Source organism: Zootoca vivipara, chromosome 2 (assembly GCF_963506605.1).
Source record: "Zootoca vivipara chromosome 2, rZooViv1.1, whole genome shotgun sequence".
NCBI classification, from domain to species: Eukaryota; Metazoa; Chordata; class Lepidosauria; order Squamata; family Lacertidae; genus Zootoca; species Zootoca vivipara.
The window spans coordinates 15978121-16000370 of NC_083277.1; the positions used below are offsets into that span (position 1 = coordinate 15978121).

The window sequence follows — 22250 nt, forward strand, 5'->3', positions numbered from 1 at the left end:
AGATGGGGTCACAGAGAGATTGAAGAACAACAACAACAGAAGAAATTGCCTCCTGCATTAAAATAGAAATATGGATTTAATGGACACGAGAGTCACATACCAGGACTGCATAAAATAATGGGTTAAGATTGGACTTATGAAGCTGGAAAAAAATCAAGAGAGATGAATGCAGGAACAACTGAAAGAGACTTTCTTCTGACATCCAGAACATGGGAAGCTCCCTTGAAATTAATTCAGATTGTAATATTGGTTTTATTGTTTGTGTTTTAATGTGGCAAGATTCAATTTATTATTGATTGGATTGTCTTTAATTGAAAATAAAAATTAAAAAAGAAACCGTCCCAAATGAATTAAGTCTCCTCGGGATTTGAGTATTCATCAAGTAATCGCTTGAGTGAATAGTTTAATGGGGAAGCTTGCAAGCAAGGAGCAACTATTTGTTTACGTATGTCTTGCACACACACCCCCAGAAAGCGCTGTTTAATCCCATTTACAAGAAATGCGGGGGTGAGTGTCGAAGCACCTCTCGCATTCATGGAAAAATTTGCAGTTCGGCCGCTGGCAAATCCCGTCGTTGAAATCCCAGCAGACCTTGCGATGAGGGTTATGCTTGGAGATGAACTTGTTGTTATTGTTCATGTGGACAACCTCAAGCCATAATTCCCGGTCCACCTGGTCCCATCTGGTGCTGGATAGGCGGGAAGCGTCCCGGCGAAAACTTGCGTCATAATTAATTGCAGCGGCTTCTCCTGCCAATGCACACACCTCCCTTACAATTTTGAGATATTTGATAAGGTGCCACGCCCGCTTAGGGTAGGCCATAGATACCACTCCCATAAAAACATGGAAACCATCAAGCCAATTGGCGAAGGACCTTACGACCTGCTTTGACTCTCCCCTACGCCTCACTTTCCATGACGGCACTAACTTGAATATGTCCACATATTCCCCATTCAGAATTTTTGCCCGCAATTTTGTGCTCAAATGATAGCCAGGAACATCGCCAGGATGATCGTCTGTTGTGTTATACGTGGATTTCTTTACCTTTCCGACCAAAGCCCCATCCTTCCACTCTAGAGTCCCCCCAAACCGTTTGCGGTGGGAGTTGGCTCTCCGGTCCAAGCACCAGTCTGGGAGGGCCCCCAAATCCTCTCCTTCACCCCAATAACCATCAAGCGAGGCATCGCTATCATCTGAACTTGATGTGCTTGACTCATCAGAGGAGTAGTCCTTGCGCCTTTTCTTCTTTCCTTTACCACTATGCTTCCTTTTGCACTTCTTTGCCAGAGACTTAGGCCCAGCATTCTGACCCTGACCAGCTACTGCAACCGAAACCCCCGAGCCACTTGGCCCCTGCACCCTTGCAGCAGCAGCACCTTGAGCTTGTGCTATTGCAGCCACAGGACGGCTGCCCACTTGGGCACCCTGAAATACACGAGCAGATGTTGTCAAGGACTGGCTAAACGAAACGGATGACGTGCTAGGAAGCTCTGGCGTCGATTGTACTGGAGGCGGGTGAGAATACGTATGGCCTGGAGAAGTTGGCAAAAAACCTGGAGGCGCTGCCTGGGTTGAAGGGGGTTGGGAATGTGAAAGGCCAGAAAAAGCCGACGATGATCCTGCCACATGACCCCGAGTTGAGGGCAAGGCGCGTGATTGGTTCAGTGCCCGAGCATCGAATCGGTGGGCGAGGGCTTCGAGCGCCTCCATGCAACGCATTAAGGCTTGATTGGGAATCAGAGAAACTTGGTGGGGTAACAAACCAGACCCTTGACTAGCGGGGGCTTGCGCAGGAGGAAGCCTAGCAGTCCTACGCCTTGATGCTGTTGGAGGAAGCCTAACAGTCCCACGTCTGGTGCGTGGAGGGGAAACGGCCGCCTTTTGCTTGGAGTTTACAGGCATGGCGACTTGGCCCGAGGTCAATTCAATGAGGAGCCGAAACAACGACCAACAGATGACAGGAGAGTATTGTCCACACAGGCCGGCAGCAACACAACCAGGGCCAGAAGAAGTCAACTAAGGTTGATATTGCGTAAGCAGGATGGCATCCGGCACCACCCCTGCACAATGCAGCGTAATCAGCTAAGTTCAATATTGGCCACACTGGCAGGCAGCAGCACCTGTGCCCAGCACAGCGCAATCAAGCAAGACCAATATTACCTACACCAAGCTCAACAGACGGGACTTCAAAAGGACCGTCTAGTACTGCCTAGACACTGGCTGCAACACCAGGAGGCGGTCAGAGGCAGTATTGTCGACACTAAAAAGCCAGCGGCCTCCGTATACCTTGGGCTTAGCACTGACCACACTAACCAGCAGCTACAAGCACAAAATAAGCAGGCAGGCGATCAACAATAATCCCCAAACCAACTGCAGAATCCAAATATCCTTAAGCAGGACAAAACGTATTCAAACAAAAGCTAGAGTTGTTATTACTCATTTCTTATTACCAATTCTAATTATTTTAACCTACTTCAATTTTGTTTATATTTTATCAATTTTATTTTACTGTTGGGCAGAAAGTAAAAAAGGCACATGGAGCAGGGGATATAAACCAGGACTTCCACAGCCCAGTGAGCAATAAGGGAAACTGGGCAGAAAGGAGGGAAAACGCAGAATGAATCTAAAAAGTGTAACAAAACAGCTCAGAATTAATAAGAGGAAGGGGGAGGTGCAAGCCTGCAAAAAACAACAAAACAACCGCGCTTAAAAGCACAGAGGAATCCCAGGAAGCAAGTTGAGAGCTGGTGAAAGACCTGCTTCCCGCCGTTTACAGGCCACGTGCCTCTCCCCAAAATGCCCTTAACCAAAATGGCGAAGAACGCGACGTCCCTTAAAGACCAGAAAGCGAACTGGGCAAACAAACCTAGAACAAAAGAGTCAGGACTCAAACTTCCAAGCCAAAAAGGAAGCAGAGTGCCGCAGATTTCCAGAACAACCCCAAAGTAAACAGAAAGCCCCTAGAAGAGGCAAGGGACAGACAGAGCCCAGACCAAAGCAATCAATCAGGCCACACACAATCGGTCCCGCAGCTCAAACAAGCAAACGATGCCACCCCGCTCTCAAAAGCACCCACTCAGTAAATGCAAATAAAACACGGGCACAGCCTTCCTTTCTCACAAAATCCACGGAGGAGAAGCAAAAGGGGTGTGTGCAGAAGAGTCAAAACTATCTCGCCCAGAAAGAAGTCGCGCGCGCTGCTCCCTGCCCTTCTGTTGAAATAAAACGCGCTGCTGGCAAACTGTACGAGAAGCCTGCTGAGCAAAAAAACACAAAAACGCTGCAGCCCAGCAGATGAGAAGCAGGAGCGCGCAGCTGATGGAGCCTACGAGCAAGCAAGCTGATCATTGGAAGCTTGCTGAAGCCAAAGGCAAAAGCCTCCCTAGGGACAAAGGCAAAAAGCTTCGTGCAGCAGCAGCAGGGAGCAAAATCGAAGATACAACAGCACAGTTCTCTAGGTCCTGATCCGAGAAAGAGGCAAGGAAGTAGCACGTGCCGGCCGGCACCGCTGAGATTAAATTGCCCGCGGCCACACCCACCCTGCTAACAGATTGGATGTCCCAGCACCGATGACGCAACCGGCCGTGACGTAGGAGGGGGGAGGCTGCTCCACCCCTACGCGGGAAACTGTCGAGGCGGGGCTGGCTGGCCGTGACGACGCCCCGCCCCCTCCGTGAAAAAGCCCATTTCTGTTGCAGATGCCTTGTCCTCATGGCCGCAAGGAAGCAGAAGCTGCCCCCCCCCCAATACTGCAGGGAGGAGGCGCTCGCTTAGTCGACGCCTTGCAGCCCCAAAGGGAGGAAAGCAAAACCCGTCCCTGCTTGGAAATTGGGGGTGGGGGTGCGCGTTGCAATCGCGCAAAGGGTCTTCTCGGCTACGCACAGCAAGCAAGCAATTAGCAAACTCTCAGTTTTGCGCTCTAGGACTGCTAGCAATCTTACAAATGGATTAAGGAAAACCCAGTCTGTGGTCCTCAGTGACTAAGGGAATCCCACCCCCCACATGTGTAAATGATCTTGGTTAGGGTTACTCAAGGGCAGGCATGGCCAACTCGGCCCGCCAGATGTTTTGGGACTACAATTCCCATCATCCCTGACCACTGGTCCTGTTAACTAGGGATGATGGGAGTTGCAGTCCCAAAAATCCGTAGGGCCAAGTTTGGCCATGCCTGCTCAAGGGGGTTTCCGAAGGTTGTCCTGTCGCTTCCACCCTTTTGCGAGGGAATGAAAGGTTCCATAAAGCAAGTTCCCCAAAAGATAACCTCAAGCTGCTTTTATGGAACTCGCTTCAAGGTTTGCTTTTCTTTTATTATTTTTAGAGGAAGTGGTAGTAGCACATACAGTCTTGGTCTAGTCTGCTCAATCTGCTGCAGCCTGTTTTCGCATGCACGGGAAGTCCCTAAAACAACGAGGTTATTCAGACTCATACACTCCCCTCACCTGGTTTAGCCGGCCACTCAATGCTGTGCTGACAGCTTCTCGGAACCGCAGGGCGAGAGCTGAGTGGAGGGTGGGGACCAGTACCGGATTTACTGTAATTATAAGCTAAACAAGCTATAGTATATGTACACTGACAAACAAAAAACAACACACTTTAAAGATATATACATACAAAAAGACAATCACCAAAAACAAAAACAAAAAGCTATTCATTTACATCTTCTTTATGCTGACTTCTAATTATTCTCTCTGTAATCTATATATGTTAATCTTGTATCACACAATTCTTACATTCTGTTTACATACATTCTTCCCTTAAATTCAATTTAGGTTCAACCTTAATCTGCCTTTGGGATTTTAGACATGCCGTTATTCTTTATATACTCATCAAATATCCTCCATTCTTTTTTTATTTTTTTGTTTCGTTTGTCCTCTAATTCTTCCAGTAAATTTTGCTAGCTGTGAGTATTCTTTCATTCAAACATGCCAATCCGTTATGCTGGGTGTGTTTTTGTTTTTCCAATTTCTCGCAACCAGAACTCTTGCTGCTACAATTCCGTACATTAACAATATTCTATTTGGTTGGTTCTAAAACATAGGTTTTAGGGAGGGATTTTTAGTTGGGTGTGGGAATCTGTTAAATTTTAGTGTATTTGTAATTTTTATTGTTTTATTGTGTTTTTTGTGTTTTTCTTTTGTTCTGTTCTTTGCTGTTTTTTACAGAGGTTTTATTTTGTTTTTAAGGGGAGGGGTCAGGGCTGCCCGGGAGGGGGTCCCAGCAAGCAAAATGGCTGGGGCAGATTCCACAGGGGGTGATGCACTGGGACAACCGATCTCAGTGGTCACGGGTAGGAGGAGGAGTTGCGCTAAGACCAGACCATGTCATTACCGAGGAGGCAGACTTAGTCGTTGTCTGAGGACTATCCCTGCCTCCGGGTCTGGTCCTGACCGGACGGATATTGGAATCAGCAAGGGATACCCACATGACCTGAAGGTGCTGCTGTGCAATGCCAGGTCGATGATGAATAAGACCACTGCCATTCACGACCTGATTGTGGATGGAGGATTTGACCTGGCATGTGTGACAGAGACCTGGTTGGATGAAGCCGATGGGCCCGTTCTTGGCGCTGCTTGTCCACCAGGTTTCTCTTATGCACAGCAACCCAGGCCATCTGGGCGGGGAGGGGGGGTTGCAGTGATTTTTAGGAAGTCATTAGTTTGCACCAGGCGTCCTATTGGTAAGACTGAGTTTTCTGAGTGCATGTTCTGGAAGTTGGGCAATAGGGGCAGTACAGGATTCCTTTTGGTGTACCGACCTCCCCGCTGCACCAAGGATTCCCTGCCCGAGCTGCTTCAGGTCGTGTCGGATGTGCTCCTGGAGACACCTAGCTTGGTTGTCTTAGGGGATTTTAACATCCATGCCGATACGACCTTACAAGGTGCCGCTCGGGACTTCGTGGAAAGCATGGCCACCATGGGGCTGTCCCTGAATAAGTCTGGCCCAACTCATAGCCGCGGACATGCCTTGGACTTGGTGTTTACCTCTATGGATGTTGGTGATCTGACATTAAGTAAAAGCGAAACAAAAGAAGTGCCATGGTCAGATCACTTTCTGGTGCAACTGGACTTCTCCACAACCCTTCCCCTCTGCAGGGAGGTGGGACCGATTCGGATGGTCCGCCCCCGCTACTTAATGGATCCAATTGGCTTCCAGAGAGTGGTAGGGGATGTTTTATCCCATGTCGATGGCCTTTCAGCTGATTCCCTGGTGGCCCGCTGGAATGCGGAGTTAACCAGCGCTATTGACTGTCTGGCTCCGAAGCGCCCTCTCAGATTGCATGGAGCCCGGACAGCCCCGTGGTTTTCCCCGGCGCTGAGGGCGATGAAACAGTCGTTGAGACGGCTAGAGCGCCGGTGGCGGAAAACTCATTTTGAATCAGACCGGACACGGGCTAGAGCTCAACTTCGAGCCTACCAAGTGGCAATGGCGACGGCGAAGAGGACCTTCTTCACCGTCTCCATCGCATCTGCAGAAAACAGCAGCAGGAGACTCTTCCAGGTGGTTCGCAATTTAGCGGAACCACCTGCTCCATCCGGGCCCAGTACGGGCCACATGATCTCCTGCAATGATTTTGCAAAGTTTTTTGCAGATAAAGTCGCTCAGATTCGGGAAGAGGTAGACTCCACCGTGGGAGCAGGGCCGGGGCGGGGGAGTGCTAGAGTCCTGTCTAGTCAAGTTTTGTGGGATCAATTTCAATCTGTTACCTCCGAGGATGTGGACAGGCTGCTTCGACGAGTGAAACCAACCACCTGTCTCCTTGATCCTTGCCCATCCTGGCTTATAAAAGCTAGCCGGGAAGGGCTGGGCGATGGGCTTCGTGGGTTGGTAAATGCTTCTCTCCATGAGGGAGCCTTCCCAGACCCGCTGAAAGAGGCGGTTATTAAACCGCTTCTCAAAAAACCATCTTTAGATCCGGCCAATATGGCCAACTATCGCCCAGTCTCAAATCTTCCATTCTTGGGCAAGGTGATTGAGCGAGTGGTTGCTGAACAACTTCAGGCACGCCTGGAAGAAGCAGACCATTTGGATCCCTTCCAGTCAGGATTCAGGCCTCATCATGGGACTGAAACTGCCTTGGTCGCACTGGTCGATGATCTCCGGCGGGCTAGGGACAAAGGTAAGAGCTGTTTCCTTGTTCTGCTGGATCTCTCAGCGGCTTTTGACACCATCAACCATAACATCCTTCTGGACCGTCTAGAGGGCTTGGGAGCTGGGGGCACTGTCATGCAGTGGTTCCGCTCCTTCCTCCTGGGCCGTGTTCAGAAAGTGGTGGTGGGGGATGAGTGTTCAGACCCCTGGGCTCTCACTTGTGGGGTACCTCAGGGTTCTGTCCTCTCCCCCATGCTTTTTAACATCTATATGCAGCCGCTGGGAGAGATCATCAGGGGGTTTGGGCTGGGTGTCCATCAGTATACTGATGATACCCAGCTCTACCTCTCTTTTAAATCAGAACCAGTGAAGGCGGTGAAGGTCCTGTGTGAGTGCTTGGAGGCGGTTGGAGGATGGATGGCGGCTAACAGATTGAGATTGAATCCTGACAAGACAGAAGTACTGTTTGTGGGGGACAGGAGGCGGGCGAGTGTGGAGGACTCCCTGGTCCTGAATGGGGTAACTGTGCCCCTGAAAGACCAGGTGCGCAGCCTGGGAGTCATCTTAGACTCACAGCTGTCCATGGAGGCACAGGTCAACTCTGTGTCCAGGGCAGCTGTTTATCAGCTCCATCTGGTACGCAGGCTGAGTCCCTACCTGCCCACTGACTGTCTCTCCAGAGCGGTGCATGCTCTAGTTATCTCTCGCTTGGACTACTGCAATGCGCTCTACGTGGGGCTACCTTTGAAGGTGACCCGGAAACTACAACTAATCCAGAATGCGGCAGCTAGACTGGTGACTGGGAGCGGCCGCCGAGACCACATAACACCGGTCCTGAAAGACCTACATTGGCTCCCAGTACGTTTCCGAGCACAATTCAAAGTGTTGGTGTTGACCTTTAAAGCCCTAAACGGCCTCGGTCCGGTATACCTGAAGGAGCGTCTCCACCTCCATCGTTCTGCCCGGACACTGAGGTCCAGCTCCGAGGGCCTTCTGGCGGTTCCCTCACTACGAGAAGCCAAGTTACAGGGAACCAGGCAGAGGGCCTTCTCGGTAGTGGCACCCACCCTGTGGAATGCCCTCCCACTAAAGGTCAAAGAGAACAACAATTACCAGACCTTTAGAAGGCATCTCAAGGCAGCCCTGTTTAGGGAAGCTTTTAATGTTTAATGGATTTTTGTATTTTAATGTTTGATGGATTTCTGTATTTTAGAATTTCTGTTTTGTTGGAAGCCACCCAGAGTGGCTGGGGGAACCCGGCCAGATGGGCGGGGTATAAATAATAAATTATTATTATTATTATTATTATTATTATTTGTACTTTTAATATCTTCTGGCATTATATTTAATAAGAACAATTCTGGCCTTTTTCTACTAGAAATTGTACTAATTGTACTAGAAAAAGGCCGTAGCTGGTCTCTAAGGTGCTACTGGAAGGAATTTTGTTGTTGTTGTTTAGACTACGGCAGACCAACACAGCTACCTACCTGTAACTCGTTTCTATATTGTGTGTGTAGGTCAGTTGCATTTTTACCCAGTGCTTTTTTCTGGTGGTACGCAGGGGTACGCATACCCCTAAACATTTTGTGAATCTAAGTTTGGCCTAATTGAGGGGCAGTATTTCAATATGAGCAGGAATGTGAGAGTACCACTAAACATATTTTTTGAAAAGAAAAAAGCACTGGTTTTACCTGTGTACTGGATATGAGATCCTGGGTTTTGGTTTTGTTCATTCAGTGATATAAATTATACTCCAGGATGTGCAGGTTGAGCTGTCCTGTGGCAAAATGCTAGAACAGGAGGCTTGTTGACTGCTTTAGCAAGCCGTTCAGAGTTGCTAACAGTAGGTAGCTGCTATTGCTAACAATTGCCAGGTTCTAGGCAGGAGATGGGCAAGGGTGGCGCTGTGCATTAAACCACTGAGTCTAGGGCTGGCTGATCAGAAGGTTGGCGGTTTGAATCCCCGCGACGGGGTGAGCTCCCATTGCTCGGTCCCAGCTCCTGCCAACCTAGCAGTTTGAAAGCACATCAAAGTGCAAGTAGATAAATAGGTACCACTCCAGCGTGAAGGTAAACGGCGTTTCTGTGTGCTGCTCTGGTTCACCAGAAGCGGCTAAGTCATGCTGGCCACATGACCTGGAAGTTGTACGCCAGCTCCCTCGGCCAATAAAGCGAGATGAGCGCCGCAACCCCAGAGTCAGTCACGCCTGGACCTAATGGTCAGGGGTCCCTTTACCTTTACCTTTAGGCAGGAGAGGCTGGATGGAAACTGCAACAGGATTTTGTGGGCCTGGTACACTGTATGTGGATTATTATTATTATTATTTATTCAATTTATACCTGGAGGTCTCAGGGCAGTTCACAAACAAGACCACAACGTATAAAATCAAACCAAAAACAATACCCCCCAAAAAAATAGCCATATTCTACAGGTGAAACTTGGAAAATTAGATTAGTAGTAGTAGTAGTAGTAGTAGTAGTAGTAGTATTACATTTTTCTCCAAGGAACTCAAGCTGATGTACTTGGTTCTCCTCTCCTCAGTTAACCCCCACAACAACCCTGTGAGGTAGGTTAGGCTGAGGGACAGTGAGTGGCCCAAGGTCACCCAGTGAGAGCTTCATGGCCAAGTGTGGATTGGCATCCCACTCTCCCAGTTCCTAGCCTGACACTCTAACCACTACACCACACTATTACCCATTTCTACAACAAAATGGTGCTTATTCCTAAGTAGCTGTGTTTCACATCAGAGCAGCAGAAGCAAACTTCATTTTACTCATTGTAACCATAAGGATGCTATGCTTCAAGTGATCTCAAAGCACAAAATCTCCACACACTCAGAGTATTTGTTTTATAATGAAGACTAGCAAACTACAGGTGAAACTCGGAAAATTAGAATATCGTCGAAAAGTGCATTTCTTTCAGTAATGCAACTTTTTATTTATTTTTATTTTTACAAATGCTTTCTTTTGGAAATTCCACAGTAATAAAACAAATTGTTAACAATAGTACAAAAATAAACATCGTTATTACATTTCATTAATTACATTCCATTTATAATTGACCCGCCTAACGACAAATAATTACAATTACAACAAATAAAGGCTTGACATATCTTGCTTTGCATGTCATGCATCTATCTCATATATTGGTTTCACCTTTTAAGTTGCGTTACTGAAATAAATGCACTTTTCCACGATATTCTAATTTTCCGAGTTTCACCTGTAAAAGGGTGTTGGATTAGGCCCGCTGCATCCCTTCAGCTATTAACAAGAGCTGCTGTGCAATGTACATCCATTAGCTTAGTCTACCCGCCTCGCAGGCTGTTGCAATGTGCAAATATAAAAGGCAGGAGGAGAGGGGAGGAATATATACAACCTTGAGCTCCTGGGTGGAAGAGCAAAAAACAAATATATGGCCTCCAACATGGATGGCTTAAAAGGAGGACTAGAGGAATTCGTGAAGGATAGGGCTTTCAGTGCCTTCTAGTGATGCTGCCAATTGGAGGCAGCGTGCTTTTGAATTCTACGATATTGGCAGCCTGCATATGCGTTTGAGATCTGGTACCGAAGAAAAGTGCTAGATCCTGGGGCAAAGCCCTTGCCTGCTACATACTGTGTTAGATTACTATCTATTATGGTCACTTTTAAGACCTTACCTGTGGTTTCACAGTTGAGACGCCGGAAAAGGTGTTCGCATTTCCTTTGCAACCCTAAGGCCCACACATTCAAGAGAAATAACCCGCATCTAGTCAAGCTCATTCTTTTTCATAAGTCTCTTGAGATATAACCATTTGGGGCCATGGAAGATGAAGACGGCTACATGGCGTTAAGTCCCCAGCCAAGTAATAAAAACTCTACAACGCAAGGTATGGTTTGCCATGTCTCCCTCGGGGTCCTGAACTTGGGTTTGTTTGTTTTTTAAGGAAAAAAAACTTCATTTGCACGTTTATATTATTATTAATATAATATTATTCTCGTGTGCTTCTCTGGGGCACACAACCCTCTCTGAATTAGGATTGAGCAACTTTTGGGGGTATCACTGCTACCGGTAGTTCATATTTTGTTGGTTGTATTCAACTAAGTTTTTACTCAATGTAGATTCGTTGAAATTTATTGCAGCGCAAACCTAACCATGTCTACTCAGGAGAAAGTTCTGCTGAATTCAATAGAGCTTACTTCCAAGGTGAAAGTGGGCTTAGGAGGATAGCCTTGGTCATGTGCATTAATTTCAGTGGGTCTACTCTGAGTAACATTTAGTCGAATACCACCCTGTGTAAGTTACAGGTAGGTAGCCGTGTTGGTCTGACGTAGTCGAAACAAAATTAAAAAATTCCTCCCAGCAGCACCTTAGAGACCAACTAAGTTTTTTATTTTGGTATGAACTTTCGTCTGTAAGTGAGTTTTATGCTTAGTAAACTGCTTAGCAGTGAATGCAGAGAGCAGTGAATGCAGCTTAGCAGTGAATGCAGAGTTTGGCACAAGGTTCATTTTATTTTATACTTTGTATGACTGTTGTGCTAAACTTTTTTATGATTTATATTTGTGTGAAAATTCACAACACCAGTGGCATCAGATAAATTTTGTATCTGATAAAATTGTGTTGCATTGCAAGTTTTACTGTTTTTAGAGCTTGTGGTTTTGAGTTTGGCTTTATTTTTATCATTGATACTGCTCTGATGAATTTATGCTGTGATGCATTCTATAAATTTGTATTATTATGATTATTATTATGATTATTATTACTGCTGTGGTCTACCTCTGGATACCAATTACTGGAGATTACATGTATCCAGTGTCCATAGCTGCCAAGTTATCCCTTTTTTTAAGGGATTTTCCCTTATGCTGAATAGGCTTCCTCGCGAGAAAAGGGAAAACTTGGCAGCTATGCCAGTGTCTATAACTGAGGTCAAGAACCTTATTTCACAGTTAAAAAATAATAAAGCACCAGGTATAGACTATTTGCCCCCAGAACTGTTGAAATCTAACATCGATTGGTGGGCCTCCCTGCTGCTGGTAATATTCTCATTTATCGATTCCTCCGGGTTATTCCCTGAATTTTGGGCCACAGCAGTAGTCATCCCTTTATTCAAAAAGGGCCTTATATCCAATCCGGCTAGTTATAGAGCAATTGGTTTGCTACCTGTAATTAGCAAATGACATGCAAAGCACCTTTACAATAAGCTACGTAGTTGATTGGATAATTGATGAAGCTATTCTTGCCGAAGAGCAAGCAGGATTTAGACAAGACAGTTCCACTATAGATAATTGCTCTGTACTAGTCCATTTTATAGATACAGTAAGTATGTTAAGAAACAAAGTGGTGTGCTATAGTATATGCAGACTGTGGGATAAGTTGAACTCTTCAAGTATAGAGAAAAGATTATTGTTCTTGATGAAATGTCTGTATGAAAACACTGTGCTGAAAGTGTGTTGCTGTACAAATGGGCAGCTCACAGGATTCGTGCCAGCCACAAAGGGAGTTAAGCAAGATTGTATCCTAGCTCCCGCATTGTTTAATTCATGTACAAATGATATTTTCCAGACTTTAACATCTCCAGAGTATCATGCCCCTAAATTGGCCACAAAAGCCATCTCTATATTATTATACGCAGATGATGTGGTATGTCTATCACAAACAAAAATGGGCCTAAAATGAGTGATGAGGACATTCTCAGGGCACTGCCAAAGAGAACATCTGGCTGTGAATTACAAGAAAACTAAAGTCGTGGTGTTTTCAAGAAACCATAGGGCCCATAGGTGGTATATGGATAAACAGCTAATTGAACAGATTAAAGTCTTTAAATACCTCAGCCTTATTCTTCAGTCAAAAGGGTCATGAGGAGCACATCAGAAATACGCAAAGGAAACAGTGTCCCAAAGGGCTAAAATTCTGACACGTTTTTTCCATACAAAAGGTGGCTAAAGCTAAACCCCTAGCACAGTTATTATATGGGGCTCAAACTTGGACAGCCACTCGCATTGGATATACAGAAGCTGTTCAAACTAAGTTCCTAAGGCAATTTTTTCCTGTTCCATCATGTGTTCCAAGTGCTTCATTGTGCTTAGAGGCTATGCTTCCCTCTGTTGAATTACAGATTTGACGTAGGACATTTAATTATTGGCTCCGCCGAAATTTAAACCCCACTGGTCTACTACCCCTAGTATCGCAAGATTGTCATGAGAGTGCTCGAACTAAAATTGTCAACCAAAAGCTTTACTTTTCTGGTTTATCACCACAACAGTTACTAACACTGGGCTTCAGTAAAGCAAATAATTTAAATAGACAGCGCCTATATGATATCAGGCGACAGAATAATCTGGCCACAATAAGGAAATTTTGTCCATGGTATGATTATTCTCCACCTAGTCATTTTGACACTTTGTTACCCTATTTGCAAAAAATTAACCATTCCAAAATACAGATGCGCTTTCACTTTCGCAAGATTGAATAGGCTGCCTTCAGCTGTCCTTGAGGGTCGAATTGAAAAAATTCCACTGGAAAAAACAGTTATGTCCCTGTGGAGGTGGCAGTGTTGAATCAGTGGCTCATGTGTTTCTGGTTTGCACTATTTATAAAGATTTGAGGAGTGAGGTTATTACCCCTCTATTATTGTCCATGCCAGGCCGCTCAGCCATTGCTACTGTGTCCTTTCTTTTAGCAGATCAAGATGATCAGGTGACAGCAAAAACTGCAAGGTTTTAGCATGGGCAATTAGAATAGGTTCTATTATTTGATTATTGATGTAAATCCCCAAAATGTATTTTCTATAGTTAAGTTTTTACCTCTGTCTTCAGTACATTTTGTTTTCTTTTAATGCTATGGCTAGTGGCTGATGCAAATAAAGATACTTCTGCTCTCCAAGTGGGGGGAGTGGTATTGTGCTCATATCCTGCTTGCAAACTGTGCATAAGCACCTGCTTGGCCTTGTGAAAACAGGGTGCTGGGCCAACTGGGCCTTTGGGGGTTTTGGTACGTTCTTAAGTCTCCCCCATCAGTGCCAGTCAGACACTGCAAAACCTTAGTGCATAGGAGCCTCTGCAGAAAGCCAATAAGGTGTGTTTAAAACAACAGCTTCTCTGTTCTGAATATAATGATTGTTTCTGATTCAGGTCATACGGTTGTTTCCAGGATACTCGTGCCAAAAATATGAGACAAGGCAATCTTAGTGCTGTGTTTGAATATGTATGCTGCAAAAAAATATAATAGCTGCCAAGGGTCAGAACTGTGGTTAAGTTTCCTCATTCCACTTTGAATTCTTGCAGGCAATTCTCAGCTACTTGCTCGGTACAAAATCTCACTGGGGATATTAGGGGCAGCCTGTGTCATTCTGGGATTGGCTGGGATTGCACTGACCGTGTTTGGTAAGTTCTTAGATGTCTATTTTTGTCCCCGTTCCCCCCCCCAAAAAATAAACCCCCCACCACCACTTCATTTCGAAATCACATGGCATGTGTAGTGCTCGAGCCAAACTCTGGAAATAAAATTGGAAATAATATTCAGAGTGAGGGAGGGGGAGACAACGAAGGGGATTTGTGTACCCTCCCCCAGTAAATGTATAGGAAAAGTGGATCATCTTAAACTAGAGCACTTGGTATCTTCTCAGTTTAGATAGAGGTTCTCTGACTCTCAGGGCCGGCTTGCCCACGAGGGAAGGTGAGGCGGTGGCCTCAGGGTGGCAGGCCTTCAGACACCTGAAAGGGCGTGTGTCCGCCCAAATAATGGCTGGCCATGCTGACCATCAGTCTAGACTCTAAAGCTCAGGGTGCAAGGTGCCTCTGCCCAAAGCTGCAACGAAAGTGCCTAGTTCTCTTTCTCTCCCTGGTGACGCCTAGTAATGCAAAATATTAGGCTTGTTGTTGCATGCAAAGTGTTTTCCATTCCTGGCAAGTGTCAACCAATGAAGCAGGGAGGTGGGGCACTGTAGCCTTTGGTGAAATCGCATTACACATAGCAGAAGATGTTGCAAATGAGAGACAGAGACAGAGACGGAGGAAACTCGAGTTTGCTGCTTTGGGCAAAAGGCATACCGTAACTATCATAATGTTTCATTGCAGCCTTAGAGTATACATTTGCCCTGAGCAGTGGTGCAGTGGTGATTTGTAAAGCACATGCACTGCTAATGACAACCAATGACAATCCCTTCTATTTTTTAAAAAATAATTTTTATTGGTTTTATTAATAACACAAAAAAGACAGAACATAAAGAAGAAACAAACATATCCATCCACCTTCCCTCCCTCCCCCCACAAGTCCCCTTCTAAGACTATACGTATAACAAAACTGTGTTGTTGAGCGTTGCAGGCATTATGGCTTCCTAACCGAGTAATAATAATAATAATAATAATAATAATAATAATAATTTATTATTTATACCCCGCCCATCTGGCTGGGTTTCCCCAGCCACTCTGGCATAGCTGCCAAGTTTTCCCTTTTCTCGCGAGGAAGCCTATTCAGCATAAGGGAAAATCCCTTTAAAAAGGGATAACTTGGCAGCTATGCACTCTGGGCGGCTTCCAACAGAAAAATGAAATAAAATAATCTATTAAACATTGAAAGCCTCCCTAAACAGGGCTTGTGAGTGTCCTTTCTTTCATCCTTCAAATCATCACTTGAGTGCTTTCTGCTTCATATTATTGGTTCATGGTGGAATTGGGAAGTATGTGATTTAAAGCTCCACCAAATATACAAGAGGCTAGACAGACTTCCTCTTTGTTTCCCTTCCTCTGACAGGATAAGACCTTATTAATCAGGCAGACCATTGAAAAATGAAGTGCAGATGATGTTGACCACCTAGCTGCTGCCAGGGCAAACTGCACTTTAGTGCTGGTTCTGAGTGTGTCTTAACTATTGGTTTATTACCTTGCATTTTATAATGATGTTTTTAAAGCCACCGTGAATCCCAGTTTGGAAGAAAGGTGGAATATATTAAATAAATAAGTAGGTATTTGGGGATGGGGGAGTGCAGTGTGACATCATCTGGAGTGTTGCAAGGCTGGAAGGGTTAAATAAAGATTTTTTTTTTAATGGTTCAGGTTGGCTCCCTGCCTTTGATGCTGGGAGGGAATACAGAGGTAAAGGTAAAGGGACCCCCGACCATTAGGTCCAGTTGTGACCAACTCTAGGGTTGCAGCGCTCATCTCGCTTTACTGGCCGAGGGAGCCAGCGTACAGCTTCCAGGTCATGTGGCCAGCATGACCAAGCCATTTCTGGCGAACCACAGCAGCACACGGAAACGCCATTTACCTTCCTGCTGGAGCGGTACCTATTTATCTACTTGCACTTTGATGTGCTTTTGAACTGCTAGGTTGGCAGGAGCTGGGACCAAGCAACGGAAGCTCACCCCATTGCGGGGATTCGATCCGCCAACCTTCTGATTGGCAAGCCCTAGGCTCTGTGGTTTAACCCACAGCGCCACCCACGTCCCTTAATACAGAGGTATAGCAGGCAAAAGGGATGGCTTAACCCTTGCTGCTCCCATCATATTTAACTTGCAGCAGAGGTTTGCATCCAGAAAGGGGGAAATGGCCAGGAGAACAGTATTTTTTGGGGGGGGGAGCAGCAGGAGGAGAGTTTTCCTGTAGTTTCTCCACTTCAGTGGCCCACCACCCAATTCATTTTAGGCCTCAGATGTTAGAAATCCAGTGATTGTTGTCTAAGGGCACTTCCTGCCTGTCACTATTTTGGGGTGGGATTCAGTCACTTTCTGGCAAGATTCTGGTTGCACAATTGTCATCGATTGAGCACTTTTATGCAACAAACCCACTTCTCTAAAAGACTTTTATTATATTAAATTTATATACCGCCCTTCATCTGAAGATATCAGGGTGGTTCACAATATTTCTGGCAACAAGGAAAGAGATGGGGAGGGGAAATGCATTTGGAACTGTGGGCCAACACTTGCTTTGTGCTACCTTGTGCTGCGATTTATTGTAAAACTGCTTTCTGATATCATCTGCCCCTCTGCGGCTCAAGCTTTGCAGGGAGGCATATGTAAAGGTGAGACTCGTGGAACAGCTGCCAGTGCTACTCAGGATGAAGCAGGAACCTTGAAAAGCGCAATGAGAGCAGGTGGAAGCCCTTGTTCTGAGCAGATGGCCATTCACCTGTGTGAGCCATTTACAGGTAAGCTAACACCTCTTCCTCCTACAGTGCCTGAAACATTTGCCTGTTATTGGTGTAAATGAGGTTCTTATGTAGGGACGGGTCTGAAAATAGTGAGATATTTGAGTCCCGCGTCCTTTAGGACTTCTGAAACTAACCTGTGCACCGTGAATTGGGCTTGGACACTGATAGACAAGCAGTGTGGCTGCTTCATGCTCCTTCTCACAGCCATCCCCACCAGCAATCTGGCTGCTGAATTCTGTAGTTTCCCAAACAGTTTTCAGGGGAGCTTCACATAGAGCACCTTGCAGCTACCAGAGCATGGAGTATTAGTTCAGTCTTCATTTGTAATACACTGGTACCTTGGTTCTCAAATGCCTTGGTACTCAAACAACTTGGAACCCAAACACTGCAAACCCAGAAGTAACTGGTACCGTTTGCGAACTTTTTCCGGAAGCCGAACGTGCTCCGTTTTGAGTGTTATGCTTCCGTTTTGAGTGCCACACTTCCATTTTGAGTGTTACGCTGAGGTCTGTCTGTTTTTGCTATTTATTTTGCGTTTTTGTTTTTGCGGCTCTTTTTTGTTTTGTTTTTGTGACTGTGTGGAACCCAGTTCAGCTACTGATTGATGGATTGTGTGACTGCAGTACATTGTTTATTGCTTTTCTGTCTGACTATTGGTCGAATAAAGTATTTTGATTTGATATTGCTTTCATTTTATGGATCAATTGTCTCATTAGATAGTAAAATTCATGTTAAATTCATGCTGTTTTAGGTACAGGTAGGTAGCCATGTTGGTCTGACGCAGTCAAAACAAAATAAAAAAATAATTCCAGTAGCACCTTAGAGACCAACTTCTGAAGAAGTGTGCATGCACATGAAAGCTCATACCTATGACAAACTGGTCTCTAAGGTGCTACTGGAAGGATTTTTTTATTTTGTTTTGCTGTTTTAGGGATTGTTTTTTAAAGTCTGGAATGGATTAATCCATTTTGCATTACTTTCTGTGGGAAAGCACGCCTTGGTTTTGGAACGCTTTGGTTTTGGAACAGACAACCAGAACGGATTAAGTTTGAGAACCAAGGTACCACTGTATGTAAAGAGCTGAAATGATGGCTAGACTTAAATACAGTGGTACCTCGGGTTAAGAACTTAATTCATTCCGGAGGTCTGTTCTTAACCTGAAACCATTCTTAACCTGAGACACCACTTTAGCTAATGGGGCCTCCCGCTGCTGCCGCGCCGTCGGAGCACAATTTCTGTTCTCAACCTGAAGCAAAGTTCTTAACCCGAGGCACTATTTCTGGGTTAGCGGAGTCTGTAACCTGAAGCGTCTGTAACCTGAAGCGGCTGTAACCCGAGGTACCACTGTAACCGAATGCCTTTTCTTTCTCTTTTTTTCTCCTTGTAGAAAGTGCCAGGTGTAAGCTCTGTCCAAACAACTGGGTTGCACGGGAGGGGAAGTGCTACTGGTTTTCTAAAGAGAAATGGCCATGGCTTCGGGGCTGCAGTGACTGTTCCAGGAAGAGATCTCAAATGCTAGTGCTCCGGGATTGGGCAGAAAAGGTAGGGAAAAACAATGTGACTCTGGATTTTGCAGTGCAGGTCTTCAGTCAAGTGCTGTGTACAAAAATGCACATACTGGAGTTATGAAACATGCATAAAAATGCATGCATTAATAAAAATATAAAATGCACTGTATTAGGGAAGCTTCCTTTGCAAAAATGTATGCATTGGGCAAAACTGCTTCTAAAATAGGTATACTGTATTAGAAGAAATTCACACACAAAAAACGCTAACTGGTGTGGAAATGTAGAGGACTGAGTTGAAGGTTGGAAAAAATTAGACACAGAGAAACTGAAACTGAACCATCCCTGCCCAACAGTCACTAGGTCTAATGTCATTCAACAAAGAAACAAGAACACTGGCAGAATTACAATTTTCCTCATGCTATTGGCAGGAATTCATACAGGACGTCACTCAAGAGAAATATCCTGTTTGGATTGGACTTAATGTTACACCCCTGCGCAACACCTGGACCTGGGTGGAAGGCTCAGCCTTAAATCAAACCCTGTAAGTGTTTTTTCTACGTTTGTTCAAACACAACCTTTCCTGTAATAGCTTTCTCTGAATTGCAGACGCTTCATCTCCATATGCTAGCTGGACTGGATCAGGGGAACCTTTCTTGGTCCGGCGGGGCAGATTCTTCTCACCTTGTGGTCCAACTTCCATGTACCTGTCAACCATCTGACATAATGGCATCAGAAGATTGACACCTGCTGGAGTCTATCAGCAGCTCTTCTCATGTTCCAGACAAATGGCTGGTCCCTACTTCTTGGCAAGATACAGTGGTACCTCGGTTTGCGACCGCAATCCGTTCCGCGGAGGCGTTCGCTCGCCGAAGGCATGCTTCTGTGCGTGCACGAAGCTCCAATAGAGCGCTTCTGCACACACACACGCTGCATAGATCACTTCTGCGCATCCGACGCCGCGGAACCCAGATGTCCGCGGCGTTCGCTCGCCAAAGCGTTCGTAAACGGAGGTAGTCGTAAACCGAGGTTCCACTGTATACCTTTGGTCTAATCCTGCACAGTGCTCCTTGAATTGTGAAATTACTGACCAGAGGTTTTCTCTGTTTCCACAGGTTCCCACTGCCTCTTCCGGAAACTGGAGCCGGTTGTGGGGTTGTGAAATCCGGTCAAGTTCGCTCTGAAATGTGCACCGCTGAATTTAGGTGGATTTGTGAAAAAGAAGCCATTTTGTTCTAACCTGTGAAAACAAGCCACCAACCTTCATATGCTAGTATAATAGACCCTTATTATTATTATTATTTCCCTGAAGCAGAAAGGCTGTACGAGGAAGAGCTGCTATCACAAGTAATCACCATCCCTTCTATTAGTACACCTGAGCCATAAGTTCCCATCAGTTTGGAAACAGGGCAATCTAAAAATTAGTTGGTAGCTTCTGAATCCTCAGGTATGCAGACATATATATATAACTTTGTAACTTAAATGGCCACGTATTTTTATTTTTTAAAATTCCTGAAACAACCTCCTGAACTCTGTGACCCCCTTCAGCCCAAGCCCCATATCTCTGTCACACACTGCTATTTTGCAAGTGTTCATTTGTTTTTCTAGTGCCGCACTGGATGTGGCAAATACACACGCTGGAAACGGGCAGGGCAGGGCAGAGTAGGATAGAGGCGTCCTATTGTATGCCATGATGTGGTCTGGAGAATTTTCCGTGTCATATCTTCACTGGTTTCAAAGTTTTTGCATATTAGTAAAATGTAAGTAAAAGACAGCCGTACCTCGAAAGTTGAACGCCTTGCAAGTTGAACGTTTTGGCTCCCGAACACAGCAAACCCAGAAGTGACTGTTCTGGTTTGCGAACGTTCTTTTGGAACTCGAACGTCCGACGCTCCTGCAGCCTGTTGGAAGCCATACCTTGGTTCTGGAACTTCCGGAACAGATTCCATTCGGCTTTCGAGATAAACATGCTAAATTAGCTGACCAGAACATTTTCCTATGTACATTATCCTGTGCAAATAACCTAATTTGCGTAGAATATTCTCCAGGTCAACTCATACTTAGGGTTGCCAGACTCAATAGAGGACAGGACTTCTGTGCCTTTAATTGCCCTGTTCTCTTTTGAGTCTGGAAACTTTAAAGAGAAACCAGCAGACCCTTTGTTTAATTTCCAAGCAAAGTGTCAGCTGGTTTCTCTTTAAGGTTTCCAGACTCAAAAGAGAGCAGGGCAATTAAAGGAACAGAAGTCCTGTCCTCTATTGAGTCTGGCAACCCTACTCATACTACTGGCTGCAAGTGCGAGGCTGCCAGTTAAATATCTCAGGTGTGCAAAGGGATCTGGTGATCAGACGTGGGCTGTATGGAAGGAGCCAGCAAAAACAAAATAAACCCACTTGCTTTCTTCCATTGGCCCACAGGACCATGGGACGCAGGTGGAGCTGTGGTCTAAACCACTGAACCTCTTGGGCTTGCCAATCAGAAGGTTGGCAGTTCAAATACACGCGGTGGGAAGAGTTTCCATTGTTCTGTCCCAGCTCCTACCAACCTATCAGTTTGAAAGCACGCCAGTGCGGGTAGATAAATAGGTACTGCTGCGGCAGGAGGGTAAATAGCATTTCTGTGTGCTCTGGTTTCCGTCACGGTGTTCCGTTGCACCAGAAGCAGTTTAGTCCTGCTGGCCACATGACCCGGAAAGCCAAGCCCAGGGCTGACAGTTACATATATTATATACTGTCTATCTATCTGCATTACATCATTCAATAAATAATTAAACATAAGAACTTTAACATAACCATAACCAGTGTTTTTTTATGGGGGGGATGCAGGGGTACACATACCCTTAAACATTTTGTGAATCTTTGTACTTTTGTCCATTTACTGCATTGTTGTTTAGTCGTTTAGTCGTGTCTGACTCTTCGTGACCCCATGGACCATAGCACGCCAGGCACTCCTGTCTTCCACTGCCTCCCGCAGTTTGGTCAAACTCATGTTCATAGCTTCGAGAACACTGTCCAACCATCTCGTCCTCTGTCGTCCCCGTCTCCTTGTGCCCTCAATCTTTCCCAACATCAGGGTCTTTTCCAAGGATTCTTCTCTTCTCATGAGGTGGCCAAAGTATTGGAGCCTCAGCTTCACGATCTGTCCTTCCAGGGAGCACTCAGGGCTGATTTCCTTAAGAATGGATAGGTTTGATCTTCTTGCAGTCCATGGGACTCTCAAGAGTCTCCTCCAGCACCATAATTCAAAAGCATCAATTCTTCGGCGATCAGCCTTCTTTATGGTCCAGCTCTCACTTCCATACATCACTACTGCGGAAACCATGGCTTTAACTATACGGACCTTTGTTGGCAAGGTGATGTCTCTGCTTTTTAAGATGCTGTCTAGGTTTGTCATTGCTTTTCTCCCAAGAAGCAGGCGTCTTTTAATTTCGTGACTGCTGTCACCATCTGCAGTGATCAAGGAGCCCAAGAAAGTAAAATCTCTCACTGCCACCATTTCTTCCCCTTCTATTTGCCAGGAGGTGATGGGAC

The 22250-nt window shown here is 45.5% G+C and overlaps 1 protein-coding gene across 1 annotated transcript; it reads left to right on the plus strand.

Annotated features, from left to right (window-relative positions):
• Positions 1 to 10866: 10866 nt before the first annotated feature.
• LOC118076210 (killer cell lectin-like receptor subfamily F member 1) lies at positions 10867 to 20798 on the plus strand. Its single transcript, XM_035098838.2, has 6 exons — positions 10867 to 10955; positions 14353 to 14451; positions 17063 to 17212; positions 18603 to 18757; positions 19152 to 19264; positions 19836 to 20798. The coding sequence occupies exons 1-6, from the start codon at positions 10889 to 10891 to the stop codon at positions 19957 to 19959; spliced, it is 708 nt and encodes a 235-aa protein (XP_034954729.1). The 5' UTR covers positions 10867 to 10888; the 3' UTR covers positions 19960 to 20798.
• Positions 20799 to 22250: the final 1452 nt, after the last annotated feature.

Coding starts and splice junctions, on each gene's coding strand:
- LOC118076210 (XM_035098838.2), top strand. CDS start 10,889: ATGGAAGATGAAGACGGCTACATGGCGTTAAGTCCCCAGCCAAGTAAT. Junction 10,956..14,352: donor TAAAAACTCTACAACGCAAG/GTATGGTTTGCC, acceptor GAATTCTTGCAG/GCAATTCTCAGCTACTTGCT. Junction 19,265..19,835: donor TCAGCCTTAAATCAAACCCT/GTAAGTGTTTTT, acceptor CTGTTTCCACAG/GTTCCCACTGCCTCTTCCGG.